We start from the raw sequence: 24,895 nt of genomic DNA, 5'->3' as shown, positions 1-24,895 counted from the left end.
CAATGGGTTGATGATTTTGGTTTTCATTGATCTTTGTTATGTCATTTTCTTCCCAACAGTTTCAACAATGTACATCAGTAAAGATTTTCAACTTGAACAATTCGTTCATCAAGATCTGATGTGTGATTTAAGTGTTCCCTTAATTTTTTTGGGCAGTTTAGATTCTCCTACAGACTGAGAGAACTGAATCTGCAGAGTCTTTATGAGCCGGTGAGCAGAGCTGAGAGACACAACATGAAGAGTGATGAAGACCTAAAACAGGAAATAAAACTTCACATTTACTCGTGAGAGAGACAAAGAACATGACTGTTTAAAAGTAGACCAACATGTATTTTTGCTTCAGCCATGATATGTGGACGTGACTTTGACATGTTAAAGTCAAAGTCATCTCATCTCTCCAATGACCACATCCTGTTACTGCAACTGACACACACAGACTGCTGCAACACATTAAAACAACACAGAGAAACTGCATCGTATCAGGATGGAGACAAATATCTCAAAACAACATAAAACCAAATCTGACACCACTAGAAAGAAGATATGATTTCTTTTATTTAGTTGAACTGCCATTAAATTGATTAAAACTTAAAACACTTTCATGATGAGCACACGCAACCACAGAGTATAAACTGAACAAATCTAAATGTAAGAGACAAACATCAAACATCCAGAGGGGCAAGTCAGGCAGGTCAAAACACAGGCAGCAAATAATAATCATAGTAAATGAGATTTAATCACCTTTCAGGTAAAACAAGGACACAACATCCAGAAACAAGCAAAACAATAAAGAAATGTGCCAAGCTGACAGACTTTTACCCAAAAAGACAGAGTGTTGTAATAAAATCAAGAGCTGCTTCAACAAGTGTTAGTTTAGGGGTGTGAACACTTATGAAACCAACACAAGTTGGAGGATTTGTTTATTTAGGGACTGAGCCCAAAAGGCAGAGGACTACTATAAAACAGTAGCCCTTAGGCGACGACCCTATTGTTTTTTGTGTGTTTGTTTGTTTCTTTCTTTCTTTCTTCTTCCTCTTTTTCTTTATTATTATGCCACTTAAACCCTAAATTTGACCCCGTAAACATGCTCAAAAACTCACCAAATTTGGCACGCACATCAGGTCTGGTGAAAAATTTGATAAAATGTAAAAATTAACCTCTAAAGTGCCAAAATGTGCTCTCTAGCGCCGCCTATGTAACTAAAATGGCCGCCACGGCCCATAGGAATGTCGTAGAGAGATCAAACAAAAACTCAATTATTCGTCTCATCAAGACCTACAAATCATACACTGACAACCCTGACCTAAATCCAACAGGAAGTCCGCAATAAGCCTTTCAATATAAGACTTTGCCCCAATTTTGGCCCCCGAACAAACGCTATCTCCTCCGAGGGTGTTAATGGTATCGGCTTCAAACTTTGATACATGACTTATGACACTATGCTGAAAAAAAGTTGTTAAAAATTTTGTAATAACTCGAACGGTTTGGATTTTATAAACCCTGAAAGTTGCAGTGCCACATCATCCTTACAATGTAAACCACTTTCAAACCTGTATCAATGGAATCGCAATGAAATTTCCTACTAAAATATGATTTTTAATGTAAGATTTGGCCAGTCATGGGATTTATGAAGATATTTCATAAGAGGCGTACTCTAAAATCCTCCTCTCCAACTGCTCCTGGTGATGTCACTCCCTCAGTGCTGTGAAACATTCCGCAATACACACTCATTATAAAATCACAGGAGGAGCAAGAAAAGACTTTAAAACTCACACTCTAATATCTCAAAAACAATAAAAGATAGAAAAAACATGTAAATTCAAGATTTGTAGGTCAAAGTCTTGTGACTCATTCAAAGTTCAAATGAAGTTTGTATCTAAAACTATGTGGAAGCAGTAAATGTTCAAAAAAGTGTGGGTTCGCTCACACTCTCCATTCAAATATATGAGTATTTTTCTGTGTCCAGCTGCAGTTACTTATTGTCTCTACACACCTGACAGTACACATGTCAATCAAACTTTCAAAATAAAAACACACCACACTTACAAGAAATACCCCTCATTTTTAAAAAGCAAAATGATCTGATCCCGACGGGCCAGAGTGCGAGGTCCCGACCAACACTGCTTGCAGCTTTAATTTTGTTTTGTTTTACCATTACAATATGTATTTCAGCTCTCCTTGCACTCTTTCACACCTTTGCACTATTTGTATCTTGTTAATTTACAAAAACAGTTTACATGTATATTGACATTGTATGTTGTTGTCCATTAGTTGTTTCTATATGTTTGTATCTATTTTTTCACCCGTGTGCTTGTACACAACAGTGATATGTTCAATTATCTTTGTTTGACCTGTTTTCAATGTGTATCTTCCTGAATATTTTAGTGTGTAAGTACACTGAGAGCCATTAGAAACTGGAATCAGAGTCCTTGTATGCATAAACATATTTGTCCAATAAAGCTGATTTATACATACATCTTAGATTCTTACCACAAAAAGAGCACACAAAACATTGCAGATTGTAACTTCCACAAATTCCTATTTTTTCAGACCATTACGTAATAACTGTTGAATTCTTATTACTGGATTACACACCATTAGACAAGGATGTCTTCACTAGTCTATCTGATAGTGCTGTAGCTAAATTTAAGGAAGTGATTCCTTTCAAACTGAATTCAACGCCATGTCTCAATACTACAGAGAACTCTTATGCTAAAAAAATGTAAAACTTGCATAAAGATAATGATCCAACGGGTGTAGCAGGTAAAGTTGTTGGAATATAATGGAGATATTGTTGTTGATAGATAATCAATATATTTAAGCTTTGGAAGAAACATGCCCAAAATCAGATGACGTTACAATAAATTTCCTCTGATGACGGGTCTGACTTAGCCTACATGTATTTGAAAATTGTAAGTGTGAAATGAAAAGCGTAACTTCTTGTTTGAGAAGAACAGTGAGTTTTGTGGTAAAGCTGGTTGTTGAAACAGTAAACACACATGTAGAAAACAGAGACAGTTGTGTGGTCTGCAGCTCCTCTGTGTCTCTGACAAACTTTTAGTTTCATTTAGAGGAATGTGATGTTGAAGCTCTTCTCTTTGCTGCGTTGCTCCACCTCTTACTGTAGCTTGTTGTGAGGTTTTCTTTCTTCCTTCCGGTTCAGACATGATCATAGTCTCAAACATCTGGCACAGAATGAGTTTAATCTTTAGGGTGACATTTTACCTCTTTTATCTTCTTTTTCAGCAGTGTTAGTTTATCAGAGAACAATGTTCACAAAAAAGTCAGTCCTACATGTAAGAATATACTTTGGGATGTTAAAGAAGAACATAAGTATTTTTATTTATATATCACCTTTCAAGAGCAGAGATGTCACAAAGTATTTCACAGAGGAAATAAAGTATAAACGTACAGACATAAAACACAATAAAAAAACAGAATAAAGAGAAAATAGGTAAAATAAAGTAAGGCAAGTCTGAACAAATGGGTCTTGAACTGCTATTCAAAAGTGTCCACAGTCTCCACAGATCTTAAATCTAATGGGAGCGAGTTCCAACATTTAGGACCCACAACCTCAGAAGCACAGTCTCCTTTAGTTTTAATCCTCATTCTAAGAACAACCAGCAAACTCTGATCAGAAGACTGTAGAGACCTGCTGGTGACACAAGGCTGCAGTAGATCTCTAATGTAGGCAGGTGTCTGACCATGCAGAGATCTATAGGTGATCACAAGAACTTTGAATTGAATGCTGACCTCTGCTGGACACAGGGGGGAAACACATACAACTTGTGCAAACCTCAGTGACTTTCATGCACTTGTACATGCACATGGACCTGTACACACAGATAGAGGAACAGACACACATAGATAAACATTCATACATACTCATAATATATAATAATATATATGACAGTGAATCTTTTAAATATGTATCAATTCATCATTGTTTGATGTGTTTTTATGTCTCTAATCCATTGCCATGTAAGTATTGACTGCTGTGTCAGTATTGCAGTATAAATTCTTTTTCTGGTGTTTATTTACACAGTGGAATCAAAATGTACAGATTGATTTTATAAGTATATACTGGACATTATTGGCAATGCTTCATTACTTAATAAATTGCTGATCATAAAAAATAGATCAGGCAGTTTGATTGACAGGAGAGATGATCAGAGGGGCGGAGTTTTTACCATTATAATTAACTGCAGGACTGAAATATGGGTAGAGTTTCTCAGTGAAGGAGCAGCCAGTAAAGGAGTAGATAAGAGCTGCAGCGTCTACATCACAAAAGGAGACCAGACCCTCCTCATAATCCACAAACACTCCCACCTTCTGAGGCTGAGACTTCAGAAAGAGATCGACATCAGGCCAAGCAAGAGCTTTGTACTCATCTCCATTCAATCTTATAGTCCAGTAACCATCGTCAGGGCTCAGTGTGATGTGTCCCTTCCTGTTGATCGACTCTCTGGCCACTTCTAAATACCATTGAATCTTCTCTTTAACCTGAACCATAAAGTAAAATCTGCCTGAAGAAATCTGACACCACTAGAAAGTAGATAGGATTTCTTTTATTTAGGTGAACTGACTTTAAACTGATTAAAACTTAAAACACTTTCATGATGAGCACATGCAAACACAAAGTATAAACTGAACAAATCTAAATGTGAGAGACAAACATCAAACATCCAGCGGGACAAGTCAGGCAGGTCAAAACACAGGCAGTAAATAATAATCATAGTAAATAAGATTTTAATCACCTTTCAGGTAAAGCAAGGACACAACATCCAGACACAAGCAAAACGATGAAGAAATGTGCCAAGCTGACAGACTTTTACCCAAAAAGACAGAGTGCTGTAATGGGGGGATGTGAACTCTACGACACATCCCAGATAGCAAAATTGCTGTGGTCCATATCTGGCCCACGCTCAACACTTTCATGACACTGGAGCGGACCGCCCAAGTGTGGTATGTGGGCCGAATGAAAGTGTTGAGCGTGGGCCAGGTATGGGCCACAGCAATTTTGCTGTCTGGGCTGTTTCGTATGTTTAAGATAAACGGGCCACATTTGCTGCATCATATGTGGGCCATTTCAGGCTCACATTCAAATAAGCCAGTACCAATTGTGCCTCATATTTACCTATAGTGGCCCCCGTGTTAACTATTTCAAATATGGGCCATATAAGGCTCACACCCTGATTAGCCAGTGCTGGCTGTGCCATATATTTGCCAAAACTGGCCCAGATTGTTGTAAAATGTTTGGGCCATAGGTGCCATATCATATCTGGGCTATTTTAGGCTCACTTCCAGATTAGCCAGTGCTTACTGTGTCATATATTTGCCAGAACGGGCCCAGATATGTTTAAGATAACCGGGCCACATTTGCTGCACCATATGTGGGCCACTTTTGGTTTACACCCACGTTAACTATTGTCGACTGTGCCAGATCTTTGCCAAAGTTGGCCCACATTTGTTTTGTGATATTTGGGCCATATTCCCTATGTATCACATGGGCGACTTTAGGGTCACATCCAGTTTACACATCGCCGAGAGCACCGCACCTTTGCCAAAAATAGCCCACATTTGTTTTGGGATATTTGGGCCATATTTGTTATTTTACAGGTAGGCCACTTCAGGCTCACATCCATTTTGTCTGGACCAGAAGAAAGCCAGCAATGCCGTATCATTGCTTGAAGTGACCCACTTCCGTACGCCATCTGGGCAGGATCTGTAACAAACCTGTCCAACTCAAATGCCATGATGGCCAACAACAAAAGTGAATACTACTCTATGAGCGACCAGATAGTAGCATACACACTGAAGTTAAATACATTAGCCTGCTAACCGACACATTGTCAGTTAGTGTTATCAACAATGTTTCATCCACTACAAACAAACAACAAATGTCTCCACTGTGACTCCAAGCTTGCAAAAAGGGTTTACAAAAGCTGTATGATTGGTGGCTATAAGTCACAAACAAATCACAGCTCACAAGCAGAAATTAGCATTCAAGAAACTGTCACCTAAACTAAAGTACCCTCAGTACAAATTACCCCTTGAAGTACCACACAATGTGTATACTGCAAAAGCAGAGTCACACAGACAAAACTCACAAACAAAAGTGAGCACAATCCACAATGGCTTCTAAATTACTAGCCTCACAAAAGGTACAACGGTTACACCAGTGACAGCTTTGCTATGTATGTTCAACACTAACTACAGCTCCTTCACACACAAAGCAAGCCTCACACAGGTCATCATGGGCGGCTGCATGCTACTCTTAAGACGGATTGTGACATGTCTAACCTACTCTAGAACTAACCCAATTCCCTATTTATCTCACAGGGTTACTACCGTACTCTACCTATTTATCTTAAGTGATGCACCCAGGCATGCCATAGACCACCCCAGGGCTATCACACAAAAATAAAAAAGTGGTGCTGGTCTCTCCAGCACCCGCCGGCTTACTCACTGTGCAAGTTCAGCAAACTACCTCATGTGGCTGCACATAGATGACCTCACTAACTAACCAGAAACTAAATGACTAGGTCTGTATCCAGGACAAGCCCCCATTATTATGTTAAGGCTGGCTCAAACACCTAACATGATAATGGACACCACACCAGTAGTATGAATTTATTAAAGTAACTTAATGAAAATGGATAGTAGAAAAGGAATAACCAGTAAGCATCCTTGCTCAGTGGACTCACACAGGCAGACTCACAGGTCTTTACCAAATTTGGTCTTAACATAATAAGGGCTGATGCTATATTACAGATTGTGTGTTTAAGTACCAGGAAGTATCACAGCTGAACCCATCAGATTTTCACAGCAAGGCAACAATAGAGGATGTGACCTGCGTCAGCTGACCCACCAGTTGAAACTCTGAGAGTGAAACCAGGAAGTGCTCTGCTCCAACGAAGCCTGACAAAACTCAAACAGACTCAAACAAACTCAAAAACAAAGTTTCAAAAACACTTACCAACCAACTGCTATCTCCTGTGTTCTAGATCAGAGCTTGATATATTGCCATGAATTAGGGAATATAAACATGTGCACACATACACTTATGCAACACATGTAAAATGATTGTAATGTGGCGTAAATATTGTAATATTTGTATGTTTATGTCACATTTATGAGAATGTCACTATTTATGATGTGCTCAACTTAACTAATGTACTTTTGGTAATGATGTGATGATATGTTATCACCATTTTTAAATAGAAAAGTTTAAACAAAGACAAATCCTATATGCAACACATCTGTGTCAAACCTGTTACAATGTGTTTTGCATTGTCCTTGACAAATAAATTAATAAATAAATAAATAAATTTGAGAGGTAAATTCTGATAGCAAAATAAAACCCTTCCACAAACAATTTCTTCTTCTGCACATGATTTAACTGCAATGATACTGTATAGCAGAGTAGTTTCATTCACCACAAAATGTCTCTGACATGCATCAACATTTTCTGTCTTTTAGGAATGAAGCTGAGGATTCAATGCTGGACTAAGTCACATGTTTAAAACAACCTGTCATGAACTTCTTAGAAAACCTTTTTATAACCAATGTTGTCTGGTAATTATGGTATTTAAACACAGACCAGCCATCCAAAGTGCTTTACATAAAACATCAAAAATAAAATAATGAGAGAATATATTTATATTTTATAAATATTATAATCAATGTAGATTTTAAAAACAGTTAATCAATTCCAATTCAATAAAACTGAATTATATATATATATATATATATATATATATATATATATATATATATATATATTTACTTAACAACAACTATCACAGGTTTTTACAAATATTTTTGTAATAATCTAGATTTTACAAAGACTTTCTGCCTCACCTGACTGTCACTTTAGACACTGAACCACTACAACACAGCTTAGACAAGCTTAAAGGTAATGTCCATGTTACTACAACCAAGTGCATATGTGAGACTTTCATTGTATTCTTCAGTGCAGCGAGAATCACAAACCACATAGTTCTCACCTTCATTGGATTTGTATTGAGGCAGAAAACTCAGAGACAGTGATTTCACTCACAACTTGAGAGGCTGAATACTAACATAATTTATAGAATAAAATATGTGTTTTCATGATTTGGGTGAATTTCAAGTGTCCTTAGTGTATCTAGTGTGTGTGCACTAACTCTGCCTGATGCACTCTTGTACTTGCCTACAGATTCACTGCTTGCAGCTTCATCTTTAAAATGAAATGTATATATTTTGCTTCACTCATCATCATCAAAGAGGAAAACAGTACATTTCTGTGTTCTGATCAGTAACAAACTCAACTGAAAACACCAAAACTGTTTCCATATAATTATATTTATTTGTGTAAATGTTCTTACTGTGAGGAACACAAACTACACAAGTCTGATTTTACTTTTACAATCATCACACTTTATAGAACAACATGTCAACATGTTTCAGTGATTCTTTGCTTCTCATTGATATTTACAGACAGCAGTTATGTTACATTTGATTGTAAAACCTCTTAAACCCCTGAAAATGTCTAAGTAGCCTCAAAATTGTAAAGAGAACATATTTTCACCCTTTATAACAGAGACACATACTCTACTCTTCCTGTTCATGTTCAAACCTTGAAGCTAAATGACACACAGTGAAATATTCAACCTCAGGACATCATGACTGTTATGGCGGCATCATTACATCTAATGAAATAAATCTTGATATATTTTACATCACTGTAGATACATTTCTCTAAAATTCAGACTTGATACAGATTTGGTATCTTTGTAAACTTTGGGATGTTCACTAGATTTTAAAGCTCTGTTGGTTTGAACAGAGTTTCTCTTCACATGTGTTTCTCATGATGGATCCATCACCACTGAAGAGGTTAATGAATGAATAGTGGGAGGATATTGAAGCAGTAAAAAGACAAGTAAAAGCTAAAAATCCATCAAAAAACGACAACATATGCTATAATAAATCATAAAGGAATGAACACATTAATTATATCCTGATTAAATCAGGTTTATACTGTATATTACCACTGAATATGTATAATTTATAATATGAATGACAGTGAATCTTTTAAAAATGTATCAATTCATCGTTGTTTGATGTGTTTTTATGTCTCTAATCCATTGCCATGTAAGTATTGACTGCTGTGTCAATATTGCAGTATAAATACTTTTTCTGGTGTTTATTTACACAGTGGAATCAAATGTACAGATTGATTTTATAAGTATATACTGGACATTATTGGCAATGCTTCATTACTTAATAAATTGCTGATCATAAAAAATAGATCAGGCAGTTTGATTGACAGGAGAGATGATCAGAGGGGCGGAGTTTTTACCATCATAATTAACTTCAGGACTGAAGAATGGGTAGAGTTTCTCAGTGAAGGAGCAGCCAGTAAAGGAGTAGATAAGAGCTGCAGCATCTACGTCATAAAAGGAGACCAGACCAACCTCATAATCCACAAACACCCCCACCTTCTGAGGCTGAGACTTCAGAGAGAGACGGACTGAAGGGCCAGCACAAGCTATGTACTCATTTCCATTTCTCAACACTATAGTCCAGTAACCATTCTGAGGTCTCAGAGTGAGATCTCCCTTCCTGTTGATGGACTCTATGGCCACTCCTAAAGCCCAGTCAGTCTTCTCTTTAACCTGAACCTCAAAGTAAAATCTGCCTGAAAACAAACTCTGCTTTCCTAAAACACAAGGACCGGGAGAAAATCTCTCTGGGTTGTCTGGGAGATTCTTCCTCTTATCATCATGATTTACTTGTTTCTCATCATCAGACAGGATGAGATTAGGATTTGCTGTATCAGGATCAAGAGTCACATCCACTGCATACTTCTGGACCCTCTTCAGCTCAGCCTCAGTTTCCTCATATGATGGATGGATGCTGACCTCGGATGTGCAGTTTTGGTTCTTCCAAGTGTCTTTAACCAAAGAAAAACCGAAGAAAAAGAAAAAGATATCACTTATTGGAGTGATATTACACACTAACAACACAAATTAGTAACATATTTTCATTTTTATTATCTATTATGAAATGGTTTCTTACATATTTGCATTATCATGGCAACAAAATAAGATATATTGAATCATAAATATAATTTCTGTAATAATAAAGGGAACATAGCTAATTTAAATACTAATCAATATTAGACTGCAATCATCTATATTTATTCAAGTTGTCTACAGGACACATTAAAGCTAGAATAACATATTTCCATTTAAAATAATTTAAACCCGGATTCTTGACCTTTTTTCACTCATGTAATTGAACAATTCTGGTCAACCGTTATCTATAATTAATGCTTCAGATGTGTTTATTGCCTGATCTGTTGTAATTTATGAATCATTGTGTGTCCTTACTAAAGGATTAATAAACTATATTTGCATGTGTGTTTAGATTTGCCTGCAGGTGAAAGAACAACATACATAACATCCACTATTACTACTCTACAGCCTGCAGACTGCGCCAAAATGGCTAAAGAGAAATAACTCCTGACTCTGGAAGAAAAGAAGAATGTGCAGTGTTGGCTGCTAAATATGTCACTTCCTGCCACAACAGGAAGAACATAGACATTTATAAATATACTTCTAATTAACATATTCTACTTACCACCGCCATCTCCTTTTGTTTCTTTATGTTGTTATTTACAGACTAATGGCTGTCTTGTATTATCCTTAATCTATCGTTATATTCATTCCTTAACATTGCCTTTTGTAATCCTAATTTATGCTTTGGCAACACATGTCAAATGTCATGCTATTGAATTGAATTGAACCTCACAGCAGATGATGGCCAGAAACACCGGAAACACCAGGAACACCAGACAGAACTTCAGGGCATTCATTTTGGTTCCAGTACAGACATCACAGGGAACTTCTGGTTTGGCGGCTTGTTGCACTGAGCTGCTGCTGCTGGTTTTCTGTTAAGCTTGCTATCTGCACCTCAGAGTGTTCAACCGGTCCTCCTCTGTCTTCGTTTATTCCTGTTAAAATCACAGAATATTTTCAACATGAAGGACTTTCCATTTCCACAAACACTAGTCCACAGCCATGATCACTGTGTTTAAGTCTCTGATCCTGCCTGCTTTGGATTCTGTTAACTGCCGACTTGTCATCAACCTCTGCCTTCAATCAAAAACTAATTAGAGACCGAGCCCAAAAGGCAGAGGACTACTGTTAAACAGCAGTGAGGACCCTATTGTTTTTCATGTGTTTGTTTGTTTGTTTCTTTCTTTCTTTCTTTCATTATTATTACGCCACTTAAACCCTAAATTTGACCCCCTAAACATGCTCAAAAACTCACCGAATTTGGCACACACATCAGGTCTGGTAAAAAATTTGATAAAATGTCAAAATTAACCCCCAAAGTGCCAAAATGTGCTCTCTAGCGCCACCTAGGTAACTAAAATGGCCGCCACGGCCCGTAAGAATGTCGTAGAGAGATCAAACCAAAACTCAATTATTCATCTCATCAAGATCTACAAATTATATACTGACACCCCTGACCTAAATCCAACAGGAAGTCCGCAATAAGCCTTTCAAAATAAGACTTTGCCCCAATTTTGTCCCCCGAACAAACACTATCTCCTCCGAGGGCGTTAATGGTATCGGCTTCAAACTTTGATAGGTGACTTATGACACGGTGCTGAAAAAAAGTTGTTAAAAACTTTGTAATAACTCGAACGGTTTGGATTTTATAAGCCCTGAAGGTTGCAGTGCCACATCGCACCTTACAATGTAAACCAATGTAGAGGCAATCTATGGGCATGAACTTTGTGTCAAACTGAGGCTTCTGACGTCTAAACTATAAGTCTGACCACTTTCAAACCTGTATCAATGGATTTGCAATGAAATTTCCTACCAAAAAATATGATTTTTAATGTAAGATTTGGCCAAAATCATGGGATTTATGAGGATATTTCACAAGAAGTGTACTCTAAAATCCTCCTCTCCAACTGCTCCTGGTGATGTCACTCCCTCAGTGCTGTGAAACATTCCGCAGTACACACTCATTATAAAATCACAGGAGGAGCAAGAAAAGACTTTAAAACTCACACTCTAATATCTCAAAAACAATAAAAGATAGAAAAAACATGTAAATTCAAGATTTGTAGGTCAAAGTCTCGTGACTCATTTAAAGTTCAAATGAAGTTTGTATCTAAAACTATGTGGAAGCAGTAAATGTTCAAAAAGGTGTGGGTTCGCTCACACTCTCCATTCAAATATATGAGTATTTTTCTGTGTCCAGCTGCAGTTACTTATTGTCTCTACACACCTGACAGTACACATGTAATCAAACTTTGACCAGGTCATGTGAGTTAAAAGTCTTTCCTTTTCTAAAAATAGACTTGATGAAAATTAGGAAAATAATTTGTTTTACACACAAACTCATCAATAGTTTTCAATTTACTAATTGAAATACAAGTGAATGGGCCCAAAACTTGCATAATTTTGATGACACAAGTGTGAGCAAGACAGACATGTCTCACCCTGCAGAAAATTCTCATCCTGTCAATCAATCATTTTGTCAATCATTTTGTATTTCTGTTTGTATTTTTGCCATTAAAAATAATCAAATATATTGCAGAAAATAATGATTCACATGTGAAATCAAGGTGTGAAGAAGCCACAGAGAGCTGACAACTTTCTTTCTGGTGTCTCAGCAGAGTTAATGACATTAATACTAAAGGACTCAACACTCCACCACGACATGTCAGATAGGTTGGTTAGCTTGAATAAGGTCGACCACTCTCTAAAACAGTAAAGAGACAGAAATGTTTTTAATACTCACAGAGAAACAACAGCTGAAGTCTTGTTGATTGTAGATTCTCCTGCAGACTCAGAGAACTGAATCTGTGGTGTCTTGATGAGCCAGTGAGCAGAGCTGAGAGACACAACAGGAAGAGTGATGAAGACCTCAAACAGGAACTAAACCTTCACATTTCCTCATCCAAGAGAGAAAGAACATGACTGTTTAAAAATAGACCAACACGTATTGTTGCTTCAGCTATAATATGTGGACGTGACTTTGACATGGTTAAGTCAAATTCATCTCATCTCTCCAATGACCACATCCTGTTACTGCAGCTGACACACAGACTGCTGCAACACTTTAAAACAACACAGAGAAACTGCATCATATCAGGATGGAGACAAATATCTCAAAACAACATAAAACCAAATCTGACACCACTAGAAAGAAGATATGATTTCTTTTATTTAGTTGAACTGCCGCTAAACTGATTAAAACTTAAAACACTTTCATGATGAGCACATGCAAACACAAAGTATAAACTGAACAAATCTAAATGTAAAGAGACAAACATCAAATATCCAGAGGGGCAAGGCAGGCAGGTCAAAACACAGGCAGCAAATAAAACTGATAGTAAATTAGATTTTAATCACCTTTCAGGTAAAACAAGGACACATCATCCAGAAACAAGCAAAACAATAAAGACATGTGCCAAGCTGACAGACTCTTACCCAAAAAGACAGAGTGCTGTAATAAAATCAAGAGCTGCTTCAACAAGTGTTAGTTTAGGGGTGTGAACACTTATGCAACCAACACAAGTTGGGGGGTTTGTTTATTTAGGGACCGAGCCCAAAAGGCAGAGGACTAGTGTAAAACACTAGTCCTCGCCTAAGGCGGACCCTATTGTTTTTCGTGTGTTTGTTTCTTTCTTTCTTTATTATTACGCCACTTAAACCCTAAATTTGACCCATTAAACATGCCCAAAAACTCACCAAATTTGGGACACACATCGGGTCTGGTAAAAAATTTGATAAAATGTAAAAATTAACCCCCAAAGTGCCAAAATGTGCTCTTTAGCGCCACCTATGTAACTAAAATGGCAGCCACAGCCCGCAGGAATGTCGTAGAGAGATCAAACAAAAACTCAATTATTCGTCTCATCAAGATCTACAAATCATATGCTGACACCCCTGACCTAAATCCAACAGGAAGTCCGCAATTAGCCTTTCAATGTAAGACTTTGCTTCGATTTTGGACCCTGAACAAATGCTATGTCCTCCGAGAGTGTTAATGGTATCGGCTTCAAACTTTAATAGGTGACTTATGACACTGTGCTGAAAAAAAGTTGTTAAAAACTTTGTAATAACTCGAACGGTTTGGATTTTATAAGCCCTGAAAGTTGCAGTGCCACATCACACCTTACAATGTAAACCAATGGGGAGGCAATCTATGGGCATGAACTTTGTGTCAAACAGATGCTTCTGACGTCTAAACTATAAGTCTGACCACTTTCAAACCTGTATCAATGGAATCGCAACAAAATTTCCTACTAAAATATGATTTTTAAGTCATGGGATTTATGAAGATATTTCACAAAAAGCGTACTCTAAAATCCTCCTCTCCAACTGCTCCTGGTGATGTCACTCCCTCAGTGCTGTGAATCATTCCGCAATACACACTCATTATAAAATCACAGGAGGAGCAAGAAAAGACTTTAAAACTCACACTCTAATATCTCAAAAACAATAAAAGATAGAAAAAACACATGTAAATTCAAGATTTGTAGGTCAAAGTCTTGTGACTCATTTAAAGTTCAAATGAAGTTTGTATCTAAAACTATGTGGAAGCAGTAAATGTTCAAAAAGGTGTGGGTTCGCTCACACTCTCCATTCAAATATATGAGTATTTTTCTGTGTCCAGCTGCAGTTACTTATTGTCTCTCCACACCTGACAGTACACATGTCAATCAAACTTTCAAAATAAAAGCACACCACACTTATAAAAAATACCCCTCATTTTTAAAAAGCAAAATGATCTGATCCCGACGGGCCAGAGTGCGAGGTCCCGACCAACGCTGCTTGCAGCTTTAATTTTGTTTTGTTTTACCATTACAATATTTATTTCAGCTCTCCTTGCACTCTTTCACACCTTTGCACTATTTGTATCTTGTTAATTTACAAAAACAGTTTACATGTATATTGACATTGTATGTTGTTGTCCATTAGTTGTTTCTATATGTTTGTATCTATTTTTTCACCCGTGTGCTTGTACACAACAGTGATATGTTCAATTATCTTTGTTTGACCTGTTGTCAATGTGTATTTTCCTGAATATTTTAGTGTGTAAGTACACTGAGAGCCATTAGAAACTGGAATCAGAGTCCTTGTATGCATAAACATATTTGTCCAATAAAGCTGATTTATACATACATCTTAGATTCTTACCACAAAAAGAGCACACAAAACATTGCAGATTGTAACTTCCACAAATTCCTATTTTTTCAGACCATTACGTAATAACTGTTGAATTCTTATTACTGGATTACACACCATTAGACAAGGATGTCTTCACTAGTCTATCTGATAGTGCTGTAGCTAAATTTAAGGAAGTGATTCCTTTCAAACTGAATTCAACGCCATGTCTCAATACTACAGAGAACTCTTATGCTAAAAAAATGTAAAACTTGCATAAAGATAATGATCCAACAGGTGCAGCAGGTAAAGTTGTTGGAATATAATGGAGATATTGTTGTTGATAGATAATCAATATATTTAAGCTTTAAAAGAAACATGCCCAAAATCAGATGACGTTACAATAAATTTCCTCTGATGACGGGTCTGACTTAGCCTACATGTATTTGAAAATTGTGAGTGTGAAATGAAAAGTGTAACTTCTTGTTTGAGAAGAACGGTGAGTTTTGTGGTAAAGCTGGTTGTTGAAACACAGTAAACACACACGCAGAAAACAGAGACAGTTGTGTGGTCTGCAGCTCCTCTGTGTCTCTGACAAACTTTTAGTTTCATTTAGAGGAATGTGGTGTTGAAGCTCTTCTCTTTGCTGCGTTGCTCCACCTATTACTGCAGCTTGTTGTGAGGTTTTCTTTCTTCCTTCAGGTTTAGACATGATCATAGTCACATACATCTGGCACAGAATGAGTTTAATCTTTATGGAGACATTTTACTTCTTTTATCTTCTTTTTCAGCAGTGTTAGTTTATCAGAGAACACTGTTCACAAAAAGGTCAGTCCTACATGTAAGAATATACTTTGGGATGACAAAGAAGTACATAAGTAATTTTATTTATATATCACCGTTCAAGAACAGAGTCGTCACAAAGTATTTCACAGAGGAAATAAAGCATAAACATACAGACATAAAACACAATAAAAAAAACAGAATAAATAGAAAATAACGGTGACACAGGGCTGCAGTAGATCTCTCATGTAGGCAGGTGTCTGACCATGCACAGAGCTATAGGTGATCACAAGAACTTTGAATTGAATGCTGACCTCTGCTGGACACAGGGGGGAAAACACATACAACTTGTGCAAACCTCAGTGACTTTCATGCACTTGTGCACGCACACATGCACATAGACATGTACACACAGATAGAGGAACAGTGACACATAGATAAACATTCATGCATACTCATAAAGACTATGTGCATGCACACGGACACACACACCTATAAACATTCTGCACATACGATTTACAATTTACAGCTTCACTTAGCAGACATTTTTATCCAAAGCAATGTACATCTGAGAGCTGATACAACATGAGTAAGAATCTAGTCAGGAGAGAACAACACCATTAAGTGCCATAAAGCTAAGTTCAAGTCTGATAGGATTTTATTCTTACAAAGTTGAGTAAGCAGCAGAAACCTAACTGAAATCAATATTTGCTGTGAGCAGCTTTGCCTTTAAAACAGCAGCAGTTCTCCTCAGTTCACTTTAACACAGTTTTTCATGGTAACAAACAAATTTAAATAAAAAATAACTAAAAAAAATTTTTTTAAAAGTTGCATTGAATAATATGAAAACAGGCTGGAGCCAAATATTATTTATTTATTTATTGAATAGTATATGTTATGTCACCAACAGAATTAGAAGGAGAAATATTCCTCCCTGAACACTATGAAAACTCCTTATATGTGTTTGCATGTGTTCATTTTCAGTTTCACGTGAGCCAATAGTTTATTTCTTCTTTCATGTTAAGAAACAAACATCCAGATGTCTTTCTCAGAGTGTTGCTGCATCCTCCTGCAGCTCAGACAACCAAGGTGGATAACCAATCAAGAGGCTGGATCTAAAGACAAGACTGAGCAAAAAACACACAACAAGACGCTTCTTTTTAAAAGTTTAATAATGCTTGAATTGTTGGATTATCAACAATTTCTACATGATATAGAAATGTATTAATACATCAGCATATTAGTATACTTCAAATAAAATATGTTAATTTCACTTGAGTAGACCATTCTCTCTCATTTTACAGCTGAACAGGGTCAGTATCAGTAAACAACCATGTTTCTTCACAATAAATGAATACAGATATTTATTTGGTAAAATGGTTTAGTGACTCAGCTTCTGTATGTTATTAAAATGTGTCTGTTATCATAATTAAAGGTGAAAAAAGACACCATCACTAATGGCATTGATAGAGATTAATAGAATTACATCCACAGCCAAGTAACTTACAAACCAAGTCAGTAAATCTTGGACACTAAAATAACTGTATATCAGTACAATTGCGTTCATAGACCAATAATTTACATTCTAACAGTAATATTAACTTATCACTACATCACTGAGTGTAACAGATACCAGTAAACATCTATTTACACTTTAATAACTCCATCCTTTATAACAGAGACACATACTCTTCTCTCTCTGTTCATGTTCTAACCTTGAAGCTAAATGACACACAGTGAAATATTCAACCTCAGGACATCATGACTGTTATGGCTGCATCATTACATCTAATGAAAAAAAGTCTTGATATATTTTACATCACTGTAGATTCATTTGCACAAGATTCAGACTTGATACAGATTTGGTAACTAACTAAAACTTTGGGATGTTCACGAGATTTTAAAGCTCTGTTGGTTTGAACAGAGTTTCTCTTTGGGCTGCTCGATTATGGCAAAAATCATAATCATGTTTATTTTGGTCAATATTGAGATCATGGTTATTTAACATGATTACTCATTGACTTTGGACACATGCATTTATTGAACAGCAGATTTCCTTGAACTTTAAATATAATTCAACTGAAAAACATATCTAAGTACATGTTTAAAAAAAGAGATAAATAAATAAAATGAATCATATATAAATATATATTAATTTAAATAAATAATACAAAAATAGTACATAAATATGAATTATATCAAAATAAATAGGATCAACTATGTTGTAGTGCAGTTCCACAACCTACAGAAAATTACTAAACATATATTCAATATATAAAAATAATAAATAAAAATAAATTAGACCAAAATAAATTAGATCCAATATGTTATAGTGCACTGCTATAACCTACTGATAACTCCTAACGTTTGATAATGTTGAAAGTAAAGTTAGTCTTTGCTGTCGGCTTCCATTTTAAAAAGAGCGAGAGAAAGCAGCGCTGGTTGAGCGAGCTAGAGCGTGAATGAAGAGGGAGTGGCGATAGCGAGAACAAAGCAAGTGAATGAGAGATATAAAATGTTATTATCTGATTGTTTCATGGCAAACAAAGTGAAATGTACCCCTCTCATCCTCAACTGCTCCTAAATCGATACTAGAGCACTTCCTTGTTCTGACATTGACGAGACAAAATGAGAGCATTATTGCGAAACGGAAACAATAATCGATTTATATCTGATTAATCGCACAACCCTAGTTTCTCTTCACATGTGTTTCCCATCATGGATCCATCACATTACAATGTACATTAACTATGTACATTTGTTAACATGAAGGACAGTGAATCTTTTAAACATGCATCAGTTTAAATCGTTTGTTTTTATGTCTCTAATCCATTGCCATGTAAGTATTGACTGCTGTGTCAGTATTCTAGTATAAATACTTTTGGCCAAATCCACAAAAGGATTGCGCTGCTTTTGCGGCGGCTAAACTGGTGCAAATGAGACAAAAAGATAACGTGTAATTCACAACGCACCCGCAAAGCAGCCTGGTCGCCAGAATAAAACATTGGCATTGTACGTTTCTGCAAACAGAAACGTTGAATATCTACGTTTCAACACGTGAAATACGTATCATATCAACATTTCTACAAACGTAGCATATCAACATTTCTACAAACGTATCATATCAACATTTCTACAAACGTATCATATCAACATTTCTACCCGTTGAATAATGATGTTTTATGGTGACAACGCTGTGGTTAAGGCCTGGTTAGGTTTAGGCACAAAGACCACTTGGTTAGGGTTAGGGAAAGATCATGGTTTGGGTTAAAATAAAAATAAAAAATAAAATAAAAATGGCCGATGTCTCACTAAAACAAAGCCAGTTTTCTGTCCAGAAAAAGGGCTGCAAATGTCCTGATGTCTCGCTAAAAACACCCGCTTTTGTCAGTTGAAACGGGAAGCGGACATTGGTTGTCCAACTTGCTGCCAACAAACGTACTAACCATCCACCTGCCCCTCCTCCTCCTATATAGGAAAGATCAACTCATATCACGCATGTGAACTAAGTCACTTTAGAAATGTTGAGATAATACGTTTTGTTGACATTTTGATATAATACGTATTGTTGAAATGTTACAGCCTGGTCGCCAGAATAAAACGTTGGCATTGTACGTTTCTGCAAACAGAAACGTTGAATATCCACGTTTGAACACGTGAAATACGAAGCGTATTAACATTTCTATAAAACGTATCATATCAATATTTCTACAAAATGTAGCATATTAACATTTCAACAATACGTATCATATCAAAATATCAACAAAAGGTATCATCTCAGCATGATGTCAACATTTTAACAAAACGCATCATCTCAACATTTCTAAAGTGACGTAGTTCACATGCCATCTATATGAGCTGATCTTTCCTATTAAGAGGAGGAGGGGTCGGTGGATAAGGCAGCAACTGCAAACTGGAAATCAGCAGAGACCTCGAAACCAATGTCCGCTTCCCGTTTCAACCGACAAAAGCGGGTGTTTTTAGCGAAACATCGGCTGTTTTGTTTTTTTTTTTTTATTATTTTAACCCAAACCATGATCTTTCCCTAACTCCATGATTTGTGTGCCTAAACCTAACCAGACCTTAACCACAGCGTTGTCACACCATAAAACATCATTATTCAACAGGTAGAAATGTTAATATGCTGCATTTGTAGAAATGTTGATATGATACATATTACATGTGTTGAAATGTATATATTCAATGTTTCTGTGGTTTGCAGAAACCTTCAATGTCGACGTTTTCTTAGGGCGACTGGGTTGCTAATTTCACTCCGCTTGTCTCCAGTGTGTGGGTGCACACACAGCTGTGCACACCGCGCCTGTCTCTGGTTGTATAAGATGTTTATCTCCTGAGTGCTGACTCATGATAATAATGAATATGATGTTAATTTAGACATGGAGCAGGATGTGTTTTGGTTGTAGAGCGGATGTTTGTTGTTCGCTATTGTTTCATCTGTACATTTGTGTAAATAGGTTTGGCCTGTTGCGCAAAATAGTTTGTGAATAGGATCTTGACACAGGGCAGATTGCGGGTGCAAATATTACACAGTTCATGGTGCTATTAGTGGGCGCAATCCATTCTTAGTGGATTTGGCCTTTTGTTTGGTGTATACTTACACAGTAGATTCAAAATGTCCAGATTGATTGATACTGTACATTATTGGCAATGCTTCATGGCCTAATAGATTGCAGATCATAAAAAAATAGTTTAGGCAGTTTGATTGACAGGACAGATGATCAGAGGGGCGGAGTTTTTACCATCATCATTAATACAGGGATTGAAGTATGGGTAGAGTTTCTCTGTGAAGGAGCAGCCAGTAAAGGAGCAGATAAGAGCTGCAGTATCTACGTCATAAAAGGAGACCAGACCCTCCTCATAATCCACAAACACCCCCACCTTCTGAGGCTGAGACTTCAGAGAGAGACGGACTGGAGGCCCAGCAAGAGCCTTGTACTCATTTCCATTTCTCAAACATATAATCCAGAAACCACTACGAGGGGTCAGCATGATTTGTCCCTTCCTCTTGATCGACTCTCTGGCCACTCCTAAATCCCAGTCAGGCTTCTCTTTAACCTGAACCTCAAAGTAAAATCTGCCTGAAGAGAAACTCTGCTTTCCTAAAACACTTACATAACGTGTAAATCTCTTTGGGCTGTCTGGGAGATTCTTCACCACATCACCATATTTCACTTGTTTCTCATCATCAGACAGGATGACTTTAGGATGTGCTGTATCAGGATCAAGAGTCACATCCACTGCATACTGCTGGACCCTCTTCAGCTCAGCCTCAAACAGCTTCCTCATCTCTTTACTGAGCGTCTTCTCCACCTGAGCCACAGCTCTCACCACAGTCCCCTCATATGATGGTGGACGGACGCTGACCTCTGTCCAGTCCTTGGTGGGTGGAGCAGCTTTCAGGGACGGGAAGTTTTGGAGGAGGTGGAGGTGGTCTTCAGAATGTGAGAGCTCCTCCACCTCAGAGCTTCTCTTCATCAGCTCAGAGATTTCCTGTTCCAGCTCTTTGATGAAGTCTTCGGCCTGTTTCTCTGTCGTTCTTTGCTTCTCTTCAATCGTCTCAATGAGCTCATTCAGGCTTCTCTCAACAGACTTCATCAGAGCAATGAAGACCTGAACACCTTCTGCTTTCTCTCTGTCTGCATCTTCCTCACTGAGGTCAACCGAGTGTTTGATCTCTTGAATCTTCAGTTGTCTCTTCTGGATCATCTGCTGAATTTCAGCCTCTGTCTTCCCCAGCTCTGCCTTCTTTCCTTCATATTCTTCTTTCAGAGGAACAAACTCATGTGTCTTGTGGTCTAAAACAGAGCAGAGCATGCAGACACATGTCTGGTCGGTCTTACAGAACAGCTCCAGAGGTTTATCGTGCTTCATACACATCCTATCTTCCAGGTTCTCCACAGGGTCCATCAGCTGATGTCTTTTCAGACAAGAAGCTGTCAGATGAGGCTCCAGGTGAGTCTCACAGTAGGAGGTCAGACACACCAGACAGGACTTCAGGGCCTTCAGTTTGGTTCCAGTACAGACGTCACAGGGAACTTCTCCTGGTTTGGCAGCTTGTTGCTCTGAGCTGCTGCTGCTGGCTTTCTGTTGAGCTTCCTGTATGAACTGAGAAACAACCTCAGTGAGCAAAGTATTGATGTGAAGTTCAGGTTTTGTGTGGAAAACAGTTTTACACATGGGACACAGGTACTGGTCATTAATATTCCAGTTTTCAGTGATGCAGTTTTTGCAGAAGTTGTGTCCACATGGTGTGCTGACTGGATCAGTGAACACATCCAGACAGATGGAGCACAGAAACTGATCTTCAGATCGCAGACAGCTGGCAGCAGACATACCTACACACTGAGAACAAAAGTGAAAACATGTGAAAAATGCTAAATAGAGAAGCTAAGAGGAGTGGTTAAATGACTCAGCAAATCTGTTAGCTAATAGAGAAAGGAAATGTAAATGAGAAGGGGAGTTGTGCTTTTAAATTCCTGATTGAAAGCTGTTTCATTAATTATTGAATAGTTAGCCTAATAATCATTTAAACAATAACATGTGAAAATGGACAGTAGACATTTGTTAAACAAGAAAAAAATTTGGAACAAATATTAAAACTTGCATATGCTAAAGATAATGATCCACCAGGTGCAGCAGCCCCTCACAACAAGAGCAGATGAACTGAGATATAAATTTTCTTCATCAGTGTAGTTGGAATATGATGGAGATATTGTTCTTGAAGAATAATTAATATATTTCAACTTTAAAACAGATGTGCCAATAGTCAGATGAGAGTACAATAAATTTCCTCCGGTGACGGGTCTGACTTGCATTTATTTGACAATTGTGAGTTTAAAATGAAGAGTGTAACCTCTTGTTTGAGAAGAGCTGTAAATGTTCTGTTACCGCTGGTTATTGAAACACAGTAAATATTATCAGCTGTACTCACCAGTGTTTGAATCAGTTGTTGAGAAAGAACTGAAGAGATTTTTCTTCAGACAGAAACAGAAACAGTTGTGTCGACTGCAGCTCCTCTGTGTTTCTGACCAACTTTCAGTTTCATTTGATGAATGTGACGTTGAAGCTTCTCTTTGCAGTGTTGCTCCACCTCTTTCTACAGCTGGTTTGGCAGGTTTTGTTTCCTCCCTCAGGTTTAGATGATCACAGTTAAACACATCTGGCACAAGATGAGTTTAATCTCCAGGGAGACATTTTACTTCTGTTATCTTCTTTTTTTCTGAAGAGTCAGTTTATTCAGTTCACAGAACAGTTTTCACAAAAACAGATCAGGTCCTCTGCAGCTCTGAAAAAATCTGACCAAAGTCCAAAGTTCACCTCACTGTTTGTCCTGAAATGTTTAAACTGTTTCATGTAATTCTTCTATTTTCTTCTCTCCTGTAGTTGTTGCTGAATCATATGAGGAAGTTGAGAGGTGTGTGCATTCTGTCTCTGCCTTCAACAAACTGTCCTCTCTGATGTGTGCTGTTATACTGACCTCTGCTGGACACAGGGGGGGGAAACACATACAACTTGTCCAAACTCAGTGACTTTAAGAGGAAGACTCTGATAGTAAAATAAAACACCTCCACAAACAGTTTCTTCTTCTGCACATGATTTAACTGCAGTGATACTGTATAGCAGAGTAGTTTCATTCACTACAAAATGTCTTTTCATTCACTTTACAGCATCTGTTTTAGTCTCTGACATACATCAACATTTTCTGTCTTTAAGGAATGAAGTTGAGGACTCAATGCTGGACTAAGTTACATGTTTAAAACAACCTGTCATGAACTTGTTAGAAAACCTTTTTATAATTAATGTTATCTGGTAATTAATGTATTCAAACACAGACCAGCCATTCAAAGTGCTTTACATGAAACATCAAAATTAAAATAATGAGAGAAAAAAGGAAGAAATAAAAAGTAAGACAGGAGAAACTATGAAAGAATATAATCAATGCAGATTTAAAAAGAAGTTGATCAATTACAATTCAATATAATGAAATCATATTTTTGAGTTAGCAACAACTCTCACAGGATTTTACAAATATTACTTACAACATTTCAACTCTAGCAAATAAAAATTAAAATAATAAAAATAATCAAATTAATAATATAGAATGATATGAAAACAGGCTGGAGCTGAATATTATTTCACCAACAGGATGTGTTCATTTTCAGGTGTCATTAGCATAAAGAGCTGCTATTTAACAGCTGACAGAAAATTATATTTAAAGATTATTTTACTGTCAGAAAAGAAGTCTGCTGAGATGTGATGTTGCTTCATTACTTGAGCCAATAGTTTCTTTCTTCTTTCATGTTAATGTTGGGACAGGCAGTAGTGCGTTTGGTTATTAGCAATAATTCACAATTATCATAGATAATTATGAATTATGAAATCAAGATATTGTTAACCTTAACCAACTGTTGGATCTGTGACAAACACAGTTGATTATTTGCAATAATTATCAATTATCAAAGATAATTAACTAATTATAACAATTAATAGAATTATGAATATGAATTAACAAATACAGGGCACCACCCGGAAACCGGGACCAATAACCAAACAAGGTAGTCTCATAAATGGGAGTTCACCTAGAATGTTAATATCTGAGAGATATCAACATTCAAGGATGAACAAAGAAGGGTGAATTCGAGCTCTGACTCTTTCAATCAGCCACTTTTCACAATATTACACACAATAATGACAGAAGAATTTCTCTTTAAAGATATAACAGTGTTTATTAAACTTAGCAAAATTAACAAAGTTAACAAATGCTTCATTCAATAAACAGCTATTCTAAAATCTAATCCTACCAAACAAAACACAACAGCTATGTACAGGGTCGGACACATGCAGGGGAATGCATGTGTGTGTGTGTGTGTGTGTGTGTGTGTGTGTGCGCGTGCGTGTGCGACAAGATGGCG

The 24,895-nt window shown here is 37.0% G+C and overlaps 3 protein-coding genes across 3 annotated transcripts in view; all 3 read right to left on the bottom strand.

Moving 5' to 3' along the window:
• Positions 1–22,944, bottom strand: part of LOC137180378 (E3 ubiquitin-protein ligase TRIM21-like) — an 81,677-nt gene extending 58,733 nt beyond the window's left edge. The window contains exon 1 of the mRNA XM_067585710.1: positions 22,915–22,944. The gene's annotated coding sequence lies outside the window, so the exon portion shown is untranslated. The remainder of the gene's footprint in view (positions 1–22,914) is intronic.
• Positions 8,327–12,909, bottom strand: LOC137180379 (E3 ubiquitin-protein ligase TRIM39-like). Its single transcript, XM_067585711.1, has 3 exons — positions 12,808–12,909; positions 10,798–10,999; positions 8,327–9,937 (listed from the first exon to the last, which is right to left on the bottom strand). Exons 2-3 carry the CDS (start codon positions 10,859–10,861, stop codon positions 9,294–9,296), a joined length of 708 nt encoding a protein of 235 aa, XP_067441812.1. The 5' UTR covers positions 10,862–10,999; positions 12,808–12,909; the 3' UTR covers positions 8,327–9,293.
• LOC137180377 (E3 ubiquitin-protein ligase TRIM21-like) lies at positions 20,375–22,316 on the bottom strand. The gene has a single exon (XM_067585708.1). The coding sequence runs from the start codon at positions 22,314–22,316 to the stop codon at positions 20,673–20,675; it is 1,644 nt and encodes a 547-aa protein (XP_067441809.1). The 3' UTR covers positions 20,375–20,672.
• Positions 22,945–24,895: the final 1,951 nt, after the last annotated feature.

The sequence above is a fragment of the Thunnus thynnus genome, chromosome 3 (assembly GCF_963924715.1).
Source record: "Thunnus thynnus chromosome 3, fThuThy2.1, whole genome shotgun sequence".
Lineage (NCBI taxonomy): Eukaryota > Metazoa > Chordata > Actinopteri > Scombriformes > Scombridae > Thunnus > Thunnus thynnus.
Note: the sequence above shows the minus strand (reverse complement) of the source record. Positions and strands in the feature narration are given on the sequence as shown.